Source organism: Drosophila sechellia, chromosome 2L, assembly GCF_004382195.2.
Source record: "Drosophila sechellia strain sech25 chromosome 2L, ASM438219v1, whole genome shotgun sequence".
NCBI lineage: Eukaryota > Metazoa > Arthropoda > Insecta > Diptera > Drosophilidae > Drosophila > Drosophila sechellia.
The window spans coordinates 3234102-3250847 of NC_045949.1; the positions used below are offsets into that span (position 1 = coordinate 3234102).

Here is a 16746-nt window from a genome sequence, read left to right on the forward strand (position 1 = left end):
ATCGCAGTCAAACAAAGAACGACGAAAAACCAGTCAAACCAGTTTTTTTATGACTATGACAGTGCTCATCTGGTAGCTGCCCGCCACAATGTTTGAAGTAAATAATGCGTATATTTTTTATTTGCCAAAATCACGTAATTGCTTTGCTATTTCCTTAGTATTGTTTTTTCATCACCAACAGAATTTGAAATAAAACGTTTTTCTGCGTTCGCCATCTGGCAACTTACACCAAACATTCGAAAAAGGCGTTAGCACATTTATCGCTGCACCAAAACCCACCACCCACTCGATTTTTAGTTACACCCAATGGCGGGAAAATTTATTTTCATGTTGTAGGAAAAAGAAAAGAGTTTTGACCATTTAAAAGTTTTTAGTTAATATAAAATAGCTTTTCTGATTCTCTCTAATCGATTAACTATATATTCTATCTATCTATTAACTGAACATGCTGAATTTAAGAATAAGACTTTAAAATATTCAGGAATATTTCTACTGCAGTCTACAGTGCTTACTAAAAATTAGAAAATATTTTTATGAAGATTGCTCCCTGTTCTTTTGGATTAACCTCAATTTCCCATTTATCAGGCGCCGACTGTACCAATCCCACGCCTCTCACGCCCGAAAAACAATGCGTGCAGTAGAGCTTTTGCGTAAAAGCTCGCAGTAAATGCAAACGCAAAGGTTGGCAGTCGGCAATTGTTATCATTCGGCCAAAAACGCTTGTTGCTTCAACTTGTCCCGGACTCCGCGTCGGCTACGTAACTTTTCCCACCTACCGGTTGAATTTCGATTGATCGTCTGCGAACGGAATTTGGCGCGGAACTCAGTGGAAATTCAAAATTGAATTGAGTGATTTAATTATGCCTGCACAACAGGTAATGTGAATGGAAGGAGGAAATTTAAATTGATGCATAATATTTTTAGTGCAAGTTTGTGCAAAGTGCGTTCGGTGTTCCGCGCGAAAGAAGCGGAAACGAAAATGGAATAAATTACAATGCAAATCATATGCATAAAGGGAGTGACCCGTTAATTATGATGAAAGAGTGAAGGAAATCCTAAATAATGCAAATCAAGTAGGATTAAAAATAAATATCCAAGAGTAAACAAAAAGTGGAAATTGTTTGTGAAATATATATGAATAAAAGCGTAAACGGACGAGCGGAAATATAATTATTTTGCAAATATTCCGCATAAGTGCCGAGTGTTGGAATATCCATTCCCGCCCCCGAAAACCACCCAGTGTTTGTTTCTTTTATTTCTAAAAGAAAATTTACAAATTCGACGAGTGAATGTTTACCGGCCAGTGGTCGGGGGAAAAACAAAGAGCCCGTAAGAGTGTTGGGTGTAAACAAAAACTTGAAAACTTAAAATTATTGCCCGCGAGGCCATCAGCTGAAAAGTCAACAAATTCGGAGGAGACTCGAGCGCAGAGTGAATCGCAAATGGTGAGTCCAAAGCAGAAGAATCCCACTTGATTGAGTTGGGTTCCTGGGCTTGAGCCTTCAAAGTTCTTGATTAGATAGCGAAGAAACCCTCGCTTTTTCGGGTGGCACAAAAGCCCGCGGAATTTCTCGGAACTCCCCTAGTAATTTCTCATGTTCAGTGCATTACTTTTATCGTTCGTTATTGATGATCGCTCCAATTGCGGCGCAAACTGCGTAATTGATATTCTAGTTGACTCCGATCAATCTAGATGGGGCGTTGATTTCTCACCCAGGTAATTGCCCCATGCCACGCCCCGTTTGGGGACACCAAAATTGCTCTTCTCCCCTTTCGATATTCTGTGCGTGCTGGGTGGCGGGGGGTTGGATGTGGGGTAGGGGGTGTTTCATTTTTTATTAGATTGTGCCATGGTTATTTTCGATTTCGATTTTTGGCTTGCAATTCTTTTTTTTGGCGCGGTAGCGGCCACTTTAAGTGATAAGCAATGTGTTGCCATTTTCGCCCAGCATTTGTGATTGTGCGTCGTATATAGGCGCTATATATTATGTACATACTATATTCTGTCAGGCCAGTTACTCCACTAATTATTGAACTGAAAATTATCACACTGCTCTAGCATGCTCGCACCTGGCAGGGGTTCTCTCTCCCCGGCGTTTTATTGCAGCTTAAAAGCATGTTATTTATTATTGAGAGCATGGTCAACAAAGGCGGTAGCAACAACACAAGTACAGTATCAATATATATATATATATATATATATGCTATATGCCCTGCACATGATTAAGTAGCCCCAATTAATATACTTAAACACGCGCCCCTATTGATAAATAATGGCAAAGACTAAACAGCGACATTTCTGGGCCCATTGCTTGGAAGTGAACAATTAGCCGGATTTCATCAGTCTAATTCCCCGAACCCTCAATTTTTTAACTTTTTAGGTTGATTTCGCCTTTGAGGAATGCTTTTTCAGGAGCCTAAAACTATTTGGCCTCAACCATTCGAGTGCGTTTGTAACTGATTTCATCAAAGCTCAAACAACGTTTATGTGCGCAAAGTACAAATTAAGTCCCCCAAACCTTTTAATCCGAAATTCCTTTTAATTTCCGAAAGCAGAAATGTAAGCGAAATCAAAGAGCCTTGAGTCCGAAATAAAAACTTTGTTCAACTAAACGGCAAAGTTGAGTAAACATAAAATGGTTTTCCCGAAACAATGGCGTTAATTTATGAAAGTTCCAAACTTTAAAGTAATATTCAAACCTTAGTACTGCTGTTCATAATTTAAGTGTAACCTTCGTTTTTTAGTTTTCTTTTAGTTTTTTGATCTGCCAAGCATATGTCCATATGTTGAAAAGAAACCATAGTGATTTCCAAAATAACTCCGTCCTGATAAATCGCAATTCACACAGATGTTTGCTAGCGTCATAGTCGAGTTTTCTCTCTGATTTTTTGTTATTGTCAAATTGTTTTCACTTCGTGTGTATTTCGTGTACTATCTCACAAACACACTACAATGCTTGTATGTATATAACGCCACTCGTCGCAGTATCTCATCAATTATTTTGCGAGTAGTTGCCATTGGACCCAGGCATTGAAAGCTTTAAAAGGCTCCCGCGTATAGCAAACAGTTCCAGGGACGACGAAACTCACACAAACGTTGGGAGCAGAGCGCTCGTTTTGCTGCTGAATGATTAAACACTAATTACTCTGCCTAAAAGCCAAAACTAAAATCAGGCATATTACAACCAAGTTCTATCAATAGTCCGGCTTAGATTAAAGCCATAAATAGCAGCAATTACTAAGGGACTTTAGCATTTCTGAATATGAATTATGAATCATCCTAACACTGGCAATATGGTTTTAAGAAACTTTACAACACTAGGACACAGATAAAGGCCATAAGGAAAGCAATTAAATTCGGAATTTGCTTTTCTGACGGTGAATTATGTATGAGTCCAACACTGGCAAATCAATGTGGATCTAAGTACCTTAGTAGTTATGCATTTGACCTAAGCCCTGACCAATTGACCATTGGAAAGTTGTGAGCCAAAATTCGAGTGGTTCGGGTGTATGCAAATATGGCTGATATACATCGGCAATTAGGGTGATTTTCCAACTCGTGTTTTATGGACACATTTATGGACACTGGACCTCACCAGTTTGGTGGCCAGCGCACATTCATCCGCGGTTTAAAGACCACTTTGGGGCACTTAAGGTTGCTTATCTTCCAAAGTCTGCGCAGAAATAGCCAACGAAGCCCCAAATTAGTTGTACATTACTTACTTTATGAACCTCATATCAAACACAATATTTTTGCAAGGCGCTAATACTGTCATATGTGCACACTGTGGCCTCGGCAACAGACAAATTTTAGTTTTTGGCCTGTGGCCGTCGAAAGCTGTGTGTACTTTTTCCCATCGTAACCGGCAAACCAAAACAAATTGTTCAAGTTGCCGTGAAATGGAATACAAATTGAACTTATCAATAAATCGAGTGGGCGATAACGATTAGAAACAAAAAAAAAAAAAAAAAAAAAAAAAAAAAACCCGCAATGACGCGACCAAAATTCGAAGCGAGCCCAAAACCCAAGAGCAGCGAATTTCTACAGGTGGAAAAAACAGCAGTGGTGGTAGATAAGGGCTTAAAGTCGTTCCCCTTGACAGTTGTATATTTTTCATTTAGCACCCCCGAACACAGCATATGGAAAGCAAAAGTATTGAAGCCCCGATCCTCACGAGAACACGAGAACAGGAACATATGTATATGGATATAGAATGATTTTCCCATTCTCTTAAGAAATCTAGTAAATAGTAAGTTATGTTGGCAGTGGCTGGCACTTAGTGGCTGCAAGCTAATCAGTTGATTAAAATACAGGGCATTTAATTTACGAGTATCCCACGACTTGGTCTCGCCGTCCTCACCTCTGCCGGGCTTTAAAAGTCAGGTGGTTAGACAGAATCGAAATCAGGGCACCTACCTCACGTTGAAAGGCTGATAGCCATATCAGCACGCTTTATTTAAGGCTAACAATATCTGAAAATTCTGCGTATATAAGTATGTTTTTCGCCCAACCACCTTCCTCTCATTGATTGCCGTGTTCTTTGCACTTATCACACTATATGAACAAAACGTTTTAAACTCTTCCGACAAGCCATTATCTGGACCGTGTTTACCGCCCCAAAATGGTTTAAATGCGTCATGCCTGAAATGTGGGAGCAGTTGAAGCCCCAATGGATATGAGTGCATACAAAAAAGTGCTGGTCACTCGGCCAAAGTGGATGTGATTTTGAAAAACCATTGAGCCTGATCATAAAGGACCATTGCGATAATGGATTCGAATATGTTAAAATGAACTTCTTAAGGCTACACTCAGTGTTAACTAAACAATATCTCTTATAAGTGAACACTGGAGGAAATCAGCCACAATCAGGGGTTGTTGACAAATCAAAGTCCATACTAAATCATCAAGGCAATAAAATGGAACCAGTCAATCGATTCTTATCTACACAAAATGCAGTGCGTTATCATGGTCGTTATTTCCAAAAATCATAGCAATGTTATATGTATTTTCTCAATTTGTTTTTTCCCTTTTGTGGGCAAGCTGAATTTATTTGTTTATATATTTGCATTACATTCTGCTTTATGCTCAAACATTTTAGTATTTTTGTAAAAGTCATTTAAATTCCATTGCAATTGTCTGCAAATAAGCAACAAGCTTCGGGCTTCATTCCATTTTTAAAACTATATGTATAAGTGTTATTACGAGTGTCAATAAATTCACCTTGGTCAGGTCAAATCGAAACCCACATACATATGTTCTCTACTATTGTAAATTAATTCATCTCAGCATGTGTTGAAATTACCTTCGCGAACTGTTCTTCTTTGCGGCAGAAAAGTGTTGCCACGTGTGTGTTTGCATATAATAACAGTGTCACCCCGTCGTGTTTGCTTATCGTAATAGTGTTACTCTCTTGTACATTGAGTGACGCCTTAAAAGTGCGCGTGTTTTGTTATTTGAACGCGCAAATGGTGTTTGGAGTGCAAATAGATGCGCGTAGGTCAGGGAATCTGCTGCAGAATCCACGGAACATAACTACAACTGAATCGTCACAACTGAAGCGAATCAACACATCGTGAACTTGGGATACAAACAGAAGGGCAGACAGACGCCAAGCGAATCCGGAAGATTTACTGATGTGTGCCGAGATTACGGAGCAACAGCTCTGGGCAGCGGGTACCACCCATCTAGACAAGCGGTTTGACGGATCCCGTAATCTGCGGCTGCCTCCGGACTCCCAAACTGCGTAATCGTTGGCAGTTTCTTAGATGAAATAGTAGATGTTTACCCACAGATTTAGATATGGATTCGGTATAAAGGCGGCATCGCTGCCTATTTCACAAGCCATTTTCGTAGTAAAGCTACTCCGTTGAAGTCAACGCGGAACAACCAAGGACACATGGAAAAAGGACATTTAAGCAGGAAGTTTACACGCAAGTGCTTTAAGGCAACCTAGGACCTTCTTTACACCGAGGGTCTCCAACTGTGATATACGAGATTCAAGGATTTAGCCGTAGACGTTATAAGTCATAGGATAATTAAATTAAATCGCACGGACTCCCGCCAGAATGCTGATCAGCATATTCAAATCGGGCATCTTCCAGTGGCAGTACCGCCGCCAACTGCTGGTCTCTTTGAGTGGTATATTAATGAAGATAAGACGGATTTACAGCTCAACTGGGAAGTGGAAAGTTTTGAATCCATATCCATGTCAGGTTGTGGACAAAGACCTTTTCTTAAATGCGATTTGCGGCGGCCATGGCAACCAAGTGTCCCCAAAGTCGACACAAAGTTGACGGGTGAAAATTAAGTTTCCAATTTCACGTGTGTGCCTATGCAAATGAGGCACTTGAGCTGTCGATTCGCCCTCCAGAGATGATGATGTCATAAGCTGATCTGAATGTTCTTGTAGCCACCCTGATAACCTTCTGCCATGGCATCGCCCTGGGCTGGCTGTCGCCCATGCTGCCGAAGCTGCTCTCCCCCCAGGAGACGCCACTCTCCTTCTACATTGACGTGAACGAGGCCTCCTGGCTGGGAGCAGTCATTAGCATCGGTGGCATTAGCGGAAACTTCTCGTTTTCCTATCTGATGAACCGCTTTGGCCGGAAAGTGTCGATTTACGCCCTCGCAGTGCCGCACACGGTGAGTTTTCGCGAACTTTTTCGATGGTAACTAGCATCTCATGTGGTTCTCCCTTGCATACCGAAGTGCATTTGGTTCCTGTTCTACTTCGCCCAGAGCATCGAGTGGCTCTATGTGGCCAGGGTGTGTGCCGGCCTAACTGGTGGCGGCATGTTTGTCGTCTTACCCATCTTCATTGGCGAAATCGCCGACAATAGGTGAGTGAAAGTGAAAATATTGCATTTGCGTTAGAAAAGTGTCATGAAAAGGAGGAATTTTTAAAAGATATCCAGTGCCAAGGCAGACAATAGAGTTCTGACTTTTTTGTACTATACCAAAACCATTGTTCCTTGTCTCTGCTGTCCAACACGTCGTATACGTAATATCATGTAAGCCAGTTTTTGTATGCATTGCCATTGTCCTTGGATGATGGAAAGATAGCTTGGTTGTATGTTTGATCAAATAAGAGCTTACATTTTTGGACGCTTTTTATAATACCATGACATGGACAGGCAAACGTGGCAAGTGAAAATATTAATTTTCGCATAGCAACTTCACATAAACCTGGCTTTTGCATAGTTCTATGCTAACATTTTTGACGACAAAAAAAGTAATCTTCAGCTGAACACCTTTGGGTTCGTCTGGATTCAAAGGGTCTATGGAATATATCTAAATTGAATTTTGACAAATAGATTTTTTCATAAAACCCACCAGCATTCGCGGTCGCCTATGCTCCTTTTTTACGCTTACCATGAACACGGGCATAATGGTGGGCTTCGTGGTGTCCTCGCACATCGCCTATCACGTGATACCCTGTGCCGTCGTGGGACTGCCCGTGCTGTACGTGTTCCTGGCAACGCGATACCCGGAGCCACCGCAGCAGTTAATCAGGTGGAAGCGCGAGGAGGAGGCCGAGAAGTCACTGAGGTACTATCGCCGTTGCGACGGACCCAATGTTTCCAAGGAGGAGGAGCGAGCTTTTCAGAAGCAGTTGGACGAGATGCGGCTGGCCATCAAGCAGCAGAACAAGGACTCTGACGACAACGGCCTCTCAATTTCCGATTTACGTAAGAGGTTTTCCGAACACACTCGAAAGCATACTTAGATCCACATCCTTGCAGTCACCAAGCGCTCCTTGAAAGCCCTGGCCACGGGATTAGTTTTGATGGTAGCCAACATCTTCACGGGCACCTTCGCCTTCAATAACTACATGTCCAACATCTTTGATGTCGTGCACACTCAGTTGGATCCTAATACGAACACCATTATTATTGGAGCGGTGCAGATCCTGGGAACACTGGCCAGCATATATTTGGTGGATCGTTATGGGCGCAAGATCCTGCTGATAGTGTCCTGTGCAGGCAGTGGCATCGGAACGTCCGCCTTTGGACTGTACGCCTTCTATGTGGAGGAGCAGAAGGCGGACCTGTCGGCCTTCTCCGCCTGGCTGCCCGTCACCCTGATGGCCTTCATCATCTTCATTGCCAACGTGGGCGTTATCTCGGTGTCGATGGTGGTTTTGGTGGAGATCCTGCCGCAGAAAATCCGCGCGGTGGCCACCAGCTTCTGTCTGGGCTGCCTTAGTTTCTTCGCCTTCGCCTCGCTGAAGACCTTCCCGCTGATGATGTTCCACCTGGGCCTGGCGGCCACCATGTGGTTCTGTGGCGCCGTTAGCGTCACTTGCCTCTTCTACGTGGTGGTCTGCCTAGAGGAGACCAAGGGTCGCTCCATGTATGACTAATTCCGCGCGGAATAAAGTGCAGATAGTATGTATGTGGATTGCGTTTTTGTCTGGACTGGGAGGGTATTAAACCAAAACAAAGCACGGGTTGGAAACAGAAGCCGCGGGAGAAGCACCCAATAAAGTAGCGGAGCAGACAGGGCTTGATTTATGACCCCCACACTAGCCACCTGTCAACAGGCTCGTTGGCGCTTTTATTCATCAGCACTCGACATAATCCCCTCCAGCGTCGGATGAGTGGAACATGTGCAAGTGCTATGGAAATCTTTGGAATTTTAAAAGCTCTTCCATCAACAAGACCAAAACTTTGAATGGCGGTTAAGATATTTATTTAATTTTCGTCGTATCCTTTAAACAAGCATCCCATCAATTAAGGAGCTTAACTCGAAGAGAAAACATAGTTCTCAGTAAGCTCAAACTTAATTTAGTCCATGTGCTGCAATTCTTAATAAAGGCATTCCTGTTTTTAAGTTTGTGCGAGTTTAAGTGAACTCGATGTATTTTAGTCCACTTTTTTTCCAAATTTCAGATCCAAGTTATCTTGGAGTAGGTCGTTGCTTTCCAACATTAAGAAGAGTCATAAATATCAAGAAGCTTCTGAATCACCACGATTGCGATTGTCTACCGATGGGATCAGCGATAGCAGTTGATTCGTTATTTATGATTGTAGAAACGAAGGGGGAAAGAATTCATAGATATTCCGGAATGGGATCAAAGTATGTATTTAAGTTCTATCAACATAAATCTATAATTGGTGAATTGTTAAATATTTTCCATTTATACGAATCGAATAATTTTAGAAATAGGTTTCTTTGAAAAGACCATGAATAAAATACCTTAAAAATTTATGAAATTTAAGCTTTAACTCTTTTTAAATTAGCACAGTTTTAACACCCCTAACATTTTTACAAAAGTCCAGCATATATTGTGAAATGTATGCATTCGAGAAAATCGATATTAGTTGAAAACCATCTGGAAATGGAAGCAGCGGTCAACTTGTAAACTTTTCCAATTGTCCGGTCCCTTAAATGTCACTTGTCCAGCGAAAAGGGGTTTACATATCGCTGTTTATGGGCAAAATGGTTATTGATAAGGAAGTGGGTGCACGTGCTCCCTTAACGTCCAATCACCTGAAAAGGTATCGCTTTTTGCTGTTTAGTAAACAACCTTTTCTAAGTGCCGTCGACTATTTTCAGCATTATTCTTACTTTTCAGCTGCTATTTTGCTTAGAACTAGAGGCAGTTACTGGTGAAACATTTGGCCGGCGGAAAAACTCTGTATAATTAGTTTGGTTTCGCATTGTGGGTATAATTATAACGCAATTTCAAGTAGTTCTTGCCGTTCTAAAAAGTTAATTTCAACGAAAAAATTTAATGTATACGACCCTAATTTGGATCCATTTGTTTAGCTCCATCACCCCACCTGTGCACTTTCCATTCCTGTTTACAGAGGTATTAGGTAACCTAATTTGTGTGCGCATTTCGGAGTTCGTGGGAGGATAACATGGCAAAGGTCGCGTTGTGCGTAAAAAATAAGCGCCACATGGATCGCGTGTGTCATCACAAATCGATTAATTAGGGGGAAAATGAATCATGTATCCAGTGAATGGTTTTGTTAGTCCACTTAATTATAATTTTTTTATAGAGAGCGACTCAAAAACCGAAAGGATTTTGCAATCGCTGGTTTCTAAATGGAGTAGGTCCTTTTCACGGCATTTAGAAACGTGTTTGTGAGGGGGAAAAGCACATGTAATCCCATGAAAAGAGCACAAATAGATAACTTAGTTTTCCTTTCTGTTGCAGTGAACGCCATTAACTATGTGGAAACTTGGCCAGCAGAATGCATCATTCGAACAACGTTCCGATTAGGATTGTGCTGATTCTCCTGCTGGTGCTAGCACGCAATGCCGTTGGCCAGGTTACCAGGGAAAACGCCACCAATCCCACACTGATATCCCTGGTTCGGAGCTCGGAAAAGGAGCCTAAGCAGATGGAGTCGCATCGCTATGTTACCGGCTTGCCGGACCCTATAGGCCTGGAACCCTTAACCAGGATGCGTCTAAACGTGAGTACACCTGAAGGGTTCAGACATGTCAAAGAATATTATTCAAATCACCTTAAGAGATTTATTCCGACCGAGTATTTAGAATTACCAACTGTACTATTAAGTTGCTGCAGCTGGGAACTACTATTTCTAAATTTGTACAATTTTTTAGCCCAATCCTGATGGGGAAATCACAGAGCTGACCACAAATGTCACGCTCTACATGGAGAAAATACCACGCCTACAGGTGCGATGGCAGGATAATTTGCCAGAAGGTGAGTGTATGTCCTTAATGCTACTTGTGTTTAGTGAGTAGCCTGTCAGTACCAAAAGCTTTTAGGTGTGCTATTTAAATACTGGTACCCCAAATATGGTGAAAACATAAGTAATTCTTTCTAATCCCGGGACTTGTTGTTTCTAGGCACTTCGTACAATGTCCTTGTAAGCGCGGTGAACAACAGTCGTTGTCCGGATGCGCCGTGCAGCGAGTACGGAATCAAAGAGAAGAATGTGTCTTCGGAGACCCACTTCGTCAACCTGCCCGTTAATCCCAACCTGAACGTGGAGTCCGTGGACTGCAACTACATGTTCGGCTGCCAGTACCAGGTCATTGTGGAGACATCCAACGCGATGGTCAGAAGATCTGCTCGCGTCTACATTCCACGTGAGTTCCCTCCTTAAGGGTGTGAGTTCCTTCCTTGTGATGACTTCTATCCGTAATCCCAACAGAGTGCTTGGAGGGCAAGTGCTCCTGCCAACTGGCGCCCACCCCGCCGAAAGTCCTGGCCGTGGCCAAAATGCTTAGCAACGAGACCATCAGCATCAATCTCTCGATTCTGGCCAGCGAGCTGTTGCGCAAGGAACAGGACTCCCATCTGCACGAGACATTGAGGACTTATAAAATGCAGCTGAAGTGAGTAATCGCAGCGGGGTGTTATTTAGTTAAGGGCGCTCCAAAATGGACTCATCATAATCCCAATTAACACGGGTAATTGAAATTACTGTGTTAAATGCAATGACGTTTTCCACTGAAGCTCGAAAATTAAATTTTAAATTTTACATGATTTCAAAGTAGACATAATCAGTCAATCAATTCTATGCAAATTGCAACAACATATCAATACATCACTTTTGTTTACATTTCAATAGAATCCTGAAAAATGTACTCCTAACCAAAGAGATTAAGGCGTAAAATAATAATAGCTATAACTAAGCTAATAACATTGAAATTACAGAATCAATGAGGAGACAAACCCCTCGCTTCCCTGGGGCGGGGTATTGAAGCATCTGATGACCCGCGTCTACAAACTCAGCGAACTGAACTTCAGGGCAACTCCCAAGGGATTCGAGGGCGTCATGAAGTTGGGACTGGGCACGCAACTCAAGGAGAAGGCTTCCCTCAGTTTGCAGGCTGTGATTATCGATCCTACGGGCTGCGAGGGTCCACGCAGTGTAACCAAGGTGCCAGGTGAGTGAATTGCACACCGGAAGGTAATTTTCTTTACCCAAAATGTTAATTTTCTTTTCATTTTTTAATGAAAAGTGCCTGCGAATCCTGTGCTGCTAACTGAAGGCGATAGTGTGGTAAGCCAGGATTAAATGTCCGTATACGCTCCGAATATTCCCTATTGTTTCCTGTCCAGAGCAACTCCATAATTGTGATGAGCGCCATGCTGATTGCCATTATCCTAGCTGGCCTGATTATGCTCCACCTTCGTCGCCGAAGAGGCAGAACAACGGCCAAGCTGCGCAAGCAGGAGCAGATCTACATCCAGACCTTCGCCACATCCGCCATTCAGTAAGTATTGGAAAGTGTGCTTAATGGAGCTGTTACTAGACGTACATCTTCATTTCAGGATGGAGGACAATGTCAACTATGTTGACAAATATGTGGAGGTAAGTCACTAGAAAGTCTTAAAAAACTAAATTCTAGCCGCAACTATCCATTCAGAAGTCACAGGTCCTGGGACTGGCAGACATTTTCGAGGTTCCCCACTCGGCCATCCAGATTGGCAGGATGTTGGGAGAGGGAGCCTTTGGCCAGGTGCACGAGGCCACTGCCATCAACTTGCGCCGGATGAGGGGCACCACCATCGTGGCAGTGAAGCAACTGAAACGTGAGCAAAAGTCGAAAGTTCAATTGGATGAATCCAGAGCGAAAACTTTTCTTTTTAGCCAATCCGAAGGCGGATGAAGTAGCTGAGTACCTGGCAGAGATCGAGATGCTCAAGGGTGTGGGCACTCACCACAATGTGGTCTCTTTTCTGGGCTGCTGTACCATTAAGCCGCCATACCTGATGATAATGGAATACGTAAACAAGGGAAACCTGGTAATTTGGATGATGTGATATTCATACATTCAAAATCATAACAAACAATGAAAACTGACTTTGTTTTCCCTCTAGCTAAGCTATTTGCGAACTGTGCGTCAGGAGGCCAGCAAACTGAGGAACAGAAATGCCAATTACACTTCCTGCAGACCGATTACGACCAGGACCAACAGCACGTCCTCGCCCAAGTCACAAAGCGTAAACTACATCGAATTGAAAGCGTCCAGCCAGACAATCGAAATGCCACAGGAGGACTCTAGTGCTCACATGAATGGCATTCGGCAGCCTCATCCCTCCTGTGCCGAAAGTAAGCTGGGAGCACTGGGAGTAACTAGTCGGGCAAAGTTAGTGAATGAGACTCTAATTTCAGCCACTTACACCATTGTCGAGGACGAAGATGCATTCGAGTACATATTGGACAACAAGGAACTGCACAATTTCGCCCTGCAAATTGCCAATGGGATGCGTTTCCTGGAAGAGCAGGAAATAACGCACCGGTAAGACCCACTACCAGCAACTCTGTGAAACGGTTATAACTTCTTTTCCCTTTTAAAGCGACTTGGCTGCACGCAACGTGCTTATTGACAGCAATAAGACCCTTAAAATTTCAGATTTCGGCCTTTCCAGGCACGGAATTTATACGAACACAAGGACGCGAAAGGTAAGCTAGTTAGATACATTATTTTAGGTATATCCTCAACGTAAGAATATAAAATAAATGGTTCAGGACTCACTTTGTTTATCTCTTCGCTTAGCTCCCTCTTCGCTGGTTGTCCATTGAGGCGATTCGCGAAAATGTTTATTCCAGCAAGAGCGACATCTGGGCCTATGGCGTAGTGCTCTGGGAGATCGGTACCCTGGGCGCCTCGCCATATCCGACGATCAGCAACAGCGAGCTGATCCCATTCCTGATGGCGGGAAACCGCCTCGAGCGACCGGAGATCTGCACCCCGCAGGTGTACACCATCATGCTGCAGTGCTGGCTTGAGGAGCCCGAGGAGCGACCCACCTTCGACGCCCTGTACAAGGTGCTCAGTCCAAAGACTACCTACGTGGACATCAACAGTCTGAGTGATGATTACGTCTTTCCGCCGATCAGTGAAAATAGGGAATAAGATCGCGTAGACCTCCTCCTGCTGAGGAAATAGTTTCTACGTCCTTAATCGTTAGTTGCTAATTATGGAACGCTGCCCCCAACGTCCTTATTCGTTAATTGTTATACGATTATCCGAATTGTACAAATATCTCTCGTCTGTGTGTGCATAATGCAGAGTTTAAAATGTGCCGGAACTAAGTTTGAAATAAGTACAACTTGAGTTAGTGTTTAGTCAGTAGGCTTTAGATTGTCGGCACAGTGTCGGATTAACTTGACGTGCGAAGTTTCCCAAGCTGTGTACACATTAAGGTAGTTAAGGACATTAAACGGACTTCACAGTCTGTCACAATCCGTATACGAACGTAATTTTGATGTGCTGTGAGTTTTAAACGATGGAAATATATTGAAATTAGTCTTATTAAGCGTTTATGCGTTACATCAGAGTATTAATAAAATTCAAAAGATTACCGTTGCTGTGTTTGTTTTTAATGCCGGACGCCGTATATTTCATTCCAGGCCTCAAATTGTTTGCAGTCCTCCGCAGAAACGCTTTTAGATATAACCCGCAAAGCCTGCTTGAAATCAGCCATAGTTACGGCAGGCAGCTAAAAAAAACGGAACAATAATAAACAAGGCGTAAATATTCCCACTATTTAACGTCGTTTGGGCTCAACGAAGCGGTAATTTTGTTATTGGATGTGCAGATTCACGGAATTTAATGAGTATCCTTATTCCGCCTGAAAAGTTCTTAGCACGGTCCAGGTACTTTCTTTGTATTCAATTTTGAGCGATTAGTGCACGGCATAATTTACAAGCTAGTAAACAACAATGCATACCTGATGCGTTTCTATGACCTCCATTTGGTCAGGTGTCAATGAGCGAAGTGGCGCCATGGATGCATAGCGGCAAAGCGTATCCACATCCGCTCCAGAATAGCCATCGGTAAGCTCAGCCAGCTCGGTTACTTGCACAACATCTAGGTTGTGCTTCACCTGACGAATTAACTTCTCTATGATTTTCTGACGCGCCTCCCTCGTGGGTAAGGGAACGTACAGACGCCTTACAAATCGGCGGCGCACAGCCTCATCCAGCTCCTGCGGTCGGTTGGTGGCTCCTATTACCAGCACTCGGATTTCCTCATTACTAGCGGCACCGTCCAAGTGAATTAGAAACTCGTTCTTCAGGCGCAGAGTGCTCTCGTTTTCGTTCCCAGAACGTTTGGACAGCAGGGAATCGACCTCGTCTATGAATATTATCTGAAATGCATAACAAAAATTGCAATTCAGTTTTGTAAAGTTATCTTGCAAAATCTATCAGCTTAATTAAGGTTCAAAGAGGATGAAATGCTATTGCCATGTTTCACCTACAGCCGGTTGATGTGCAGCGGCCACGGCAAACAGTGTCTTCACCAGCTTCTCGGCATCGCCGACCCACTTTGAGGTCAGGCTGGACGGATTAATGCTAAAGAACTTTGCCTTTGCCTGGGAAGCGATGCTCTTGGCAATGAGAGTCTTGCCTGTGCCAGGTGGCCCAAACAGGAGAACGCCTCGTGGTGGACAGCGCACTCCAGTGAACAAGTCAGGCCGCCGGAGTGGCATGATAATGGCTTCCAGGAATGTGGATTTTGCAGATTCCAGACCGGCAATATCTTCCCAAGCTGAAATCGGTGAACAGGTATTTTATGAACGGAACGGTAAGGGACCCTGTTTAATTACTACCATACCGACAGGCTTGAAATCGTGCATGCTTTCGCCAAGAATGTGCTCAACCATCTTGGAATCCAAGTGGGCCAATGCGGGTGGTATGCTGCTGCTCCGTCTGTAGGGAATTGGATACAATGAAATATGCTAGGCCTGTGAATTATTGCACTTTTCTCACGAGCTAGTGGAATTCTCCTTTTGTGCCACGGGCGACACGAAGTTCGAGCTCACAGTTCGCTTGCCACCCAGCGTTTTTTTCCTGAAGTTCATCATGCCGGTTGGGACTGCATCCACTTCGCTTGTCGCCTGTCGATTATTTTTCTGAAATATTGGAAAATAAAGCCCATAGAGATTGAAACGCTTTAAAGTGCAAGTTATGAAATGCTCTCAGTTCTGGGAAAATGTATTCTAGCTCTTCAGAATCCCCTTCGTCCGAAACGTCCATCTCGCCTGAAACAAACCTTTAATTCGTCCAGGATTAGTTGCTCCCGGGCAGTGCGAAAGCCAAAGCCGCTTTGGGATGAGCTCTCCGACGGGTACTTTTGCGCATCTATCTTCTTTGTGGAATTAATCCTTGACTCCGGGAGCTGCCCCTCCGGTCTGACCTTAAGGGGCTGCTGGTCCGGGTAAGTGATTGAAACCTCCACCGGCGGAGCCTGCAGGTCACTGGAGGCCATCTCTGTTTGCTGGCAGCTCTCGTAGAAGCCCCTACACTCTGGCTCAAAAACTGAGTTATGGGGCATCTCGAACAAGTAATCTGCATGGTTAATCGCTCTTCTCGTCCTGCGACTCATAGTTATTTTTTCCTGGCAGCGCTCCTTCATCGCCTTCTCCGTGCTTTCGCAAGCCTGCAGCCTGGCATGGTGATCCTTCAGCGCAGCAAACTGAGTGGACTCGCTGCTGGATCTGAAGTGAGACATGTGAGTCCTTTAGGATTTCAGGTAAGAATAATATGGGAAATTAAACCTACCTGGTTTGCTGGCATATGAGAAGCAGCTTGGAGCGCCACGAACTCTGTTCGTCGCTCATTTTATAGCAATTAGAATAATTAAACGCTTTAGTTTCTGAACAAAATTAAAAAGTAAAACTCCCGGCAAATACAGCAATCATCTGTTTAGCCAAGTTTCAATCATGATCGCTGGTATCGTTATCGATATACCCTTACAGCATGTTTCCACTTGTTTGTTTTCCTTCCTTGTTTTCCAATCGTTAA

General features: G+C 43.4%; 3 protein-coding genes across 3 annotated transcripts; 2 read left to right on the plus strand and 1 right to left on the minus strand.

Annotated features, from left to right (window-relative positions):
- Positions 1-697: 697 nt before the first annotated feature.
- Positions 698-14255, plus strand: LOC6613227 (platelet-derived growth factor receptor beta). The gene is made up of 15 exons (XM_002037668.2): positions 698-1445; positions 10167-10428; positions 10580-10682; positions 10829-11071; positions 11137-11320; positions 11643-11875; positions 11951-11991; positions 12051-12205; positions 12264-12303; positions 12359-12524; positions 12583-12737; positions 12813-13044; positions 13108-13234; positions 13293-13398; positions 13493-14255. Exons 2-15 carry the CDS (start codon positions 10204-10206, stop codon positions 13850-13852), a joined length of 2370 nt encoding a protein of 789 aa, XP_002037704.1. The 5' UTR covers positions 698-1445; positions 10167-10203; the 3' UTR covers positions 13853-14255.
- On the plus strand, positions 5830-8395 carry LOC6613226 (facilitated trehalose transporter Tret1). The gene is made up of 5 exons (XM_032713993.1): positions 5830-6139; positions 6411-6643; positions 6710-6840; positions 7337-7689; positions 7744-8395. The coding sequence occupies exons 1-5, from the start codon at positions 6067-6069 to the stop codon at positions 8361-8363; spliced, it is 1410 nt and encodes a 469-aa protein (XP_032569884.1). The 5' UTR covers positions 5830-6066; the 3' UTR covers positions 8364-8395.
- Positions 14118-16679, minus strand: LOC6613228 (fidgetin-like protein 1). The gene is made up of 8 exons (XM_002037669.2): positions 16504-16679; positions 15995-16439; positions 15712-15854; positions 15557-15651; positions 15201-15490; positions 14670-15089; positions 14302-14438; positions 14118-14209 (listed from the first exon to the last, which is right to left on the minus strand). Exons 1-7 carry the CDS (start codon positions 16560-16562, stop codon positions 14319-14321), a joined length of 1572 nt encoding a protein of 523 aa, XP_002037705.1. The 5' UTR covers positions 16563-16679; the 3' UTR covers positions 14118-14209; positions 14302-14318.
- Positions 16680-16746: the final 67 nt, after the last annotated feature.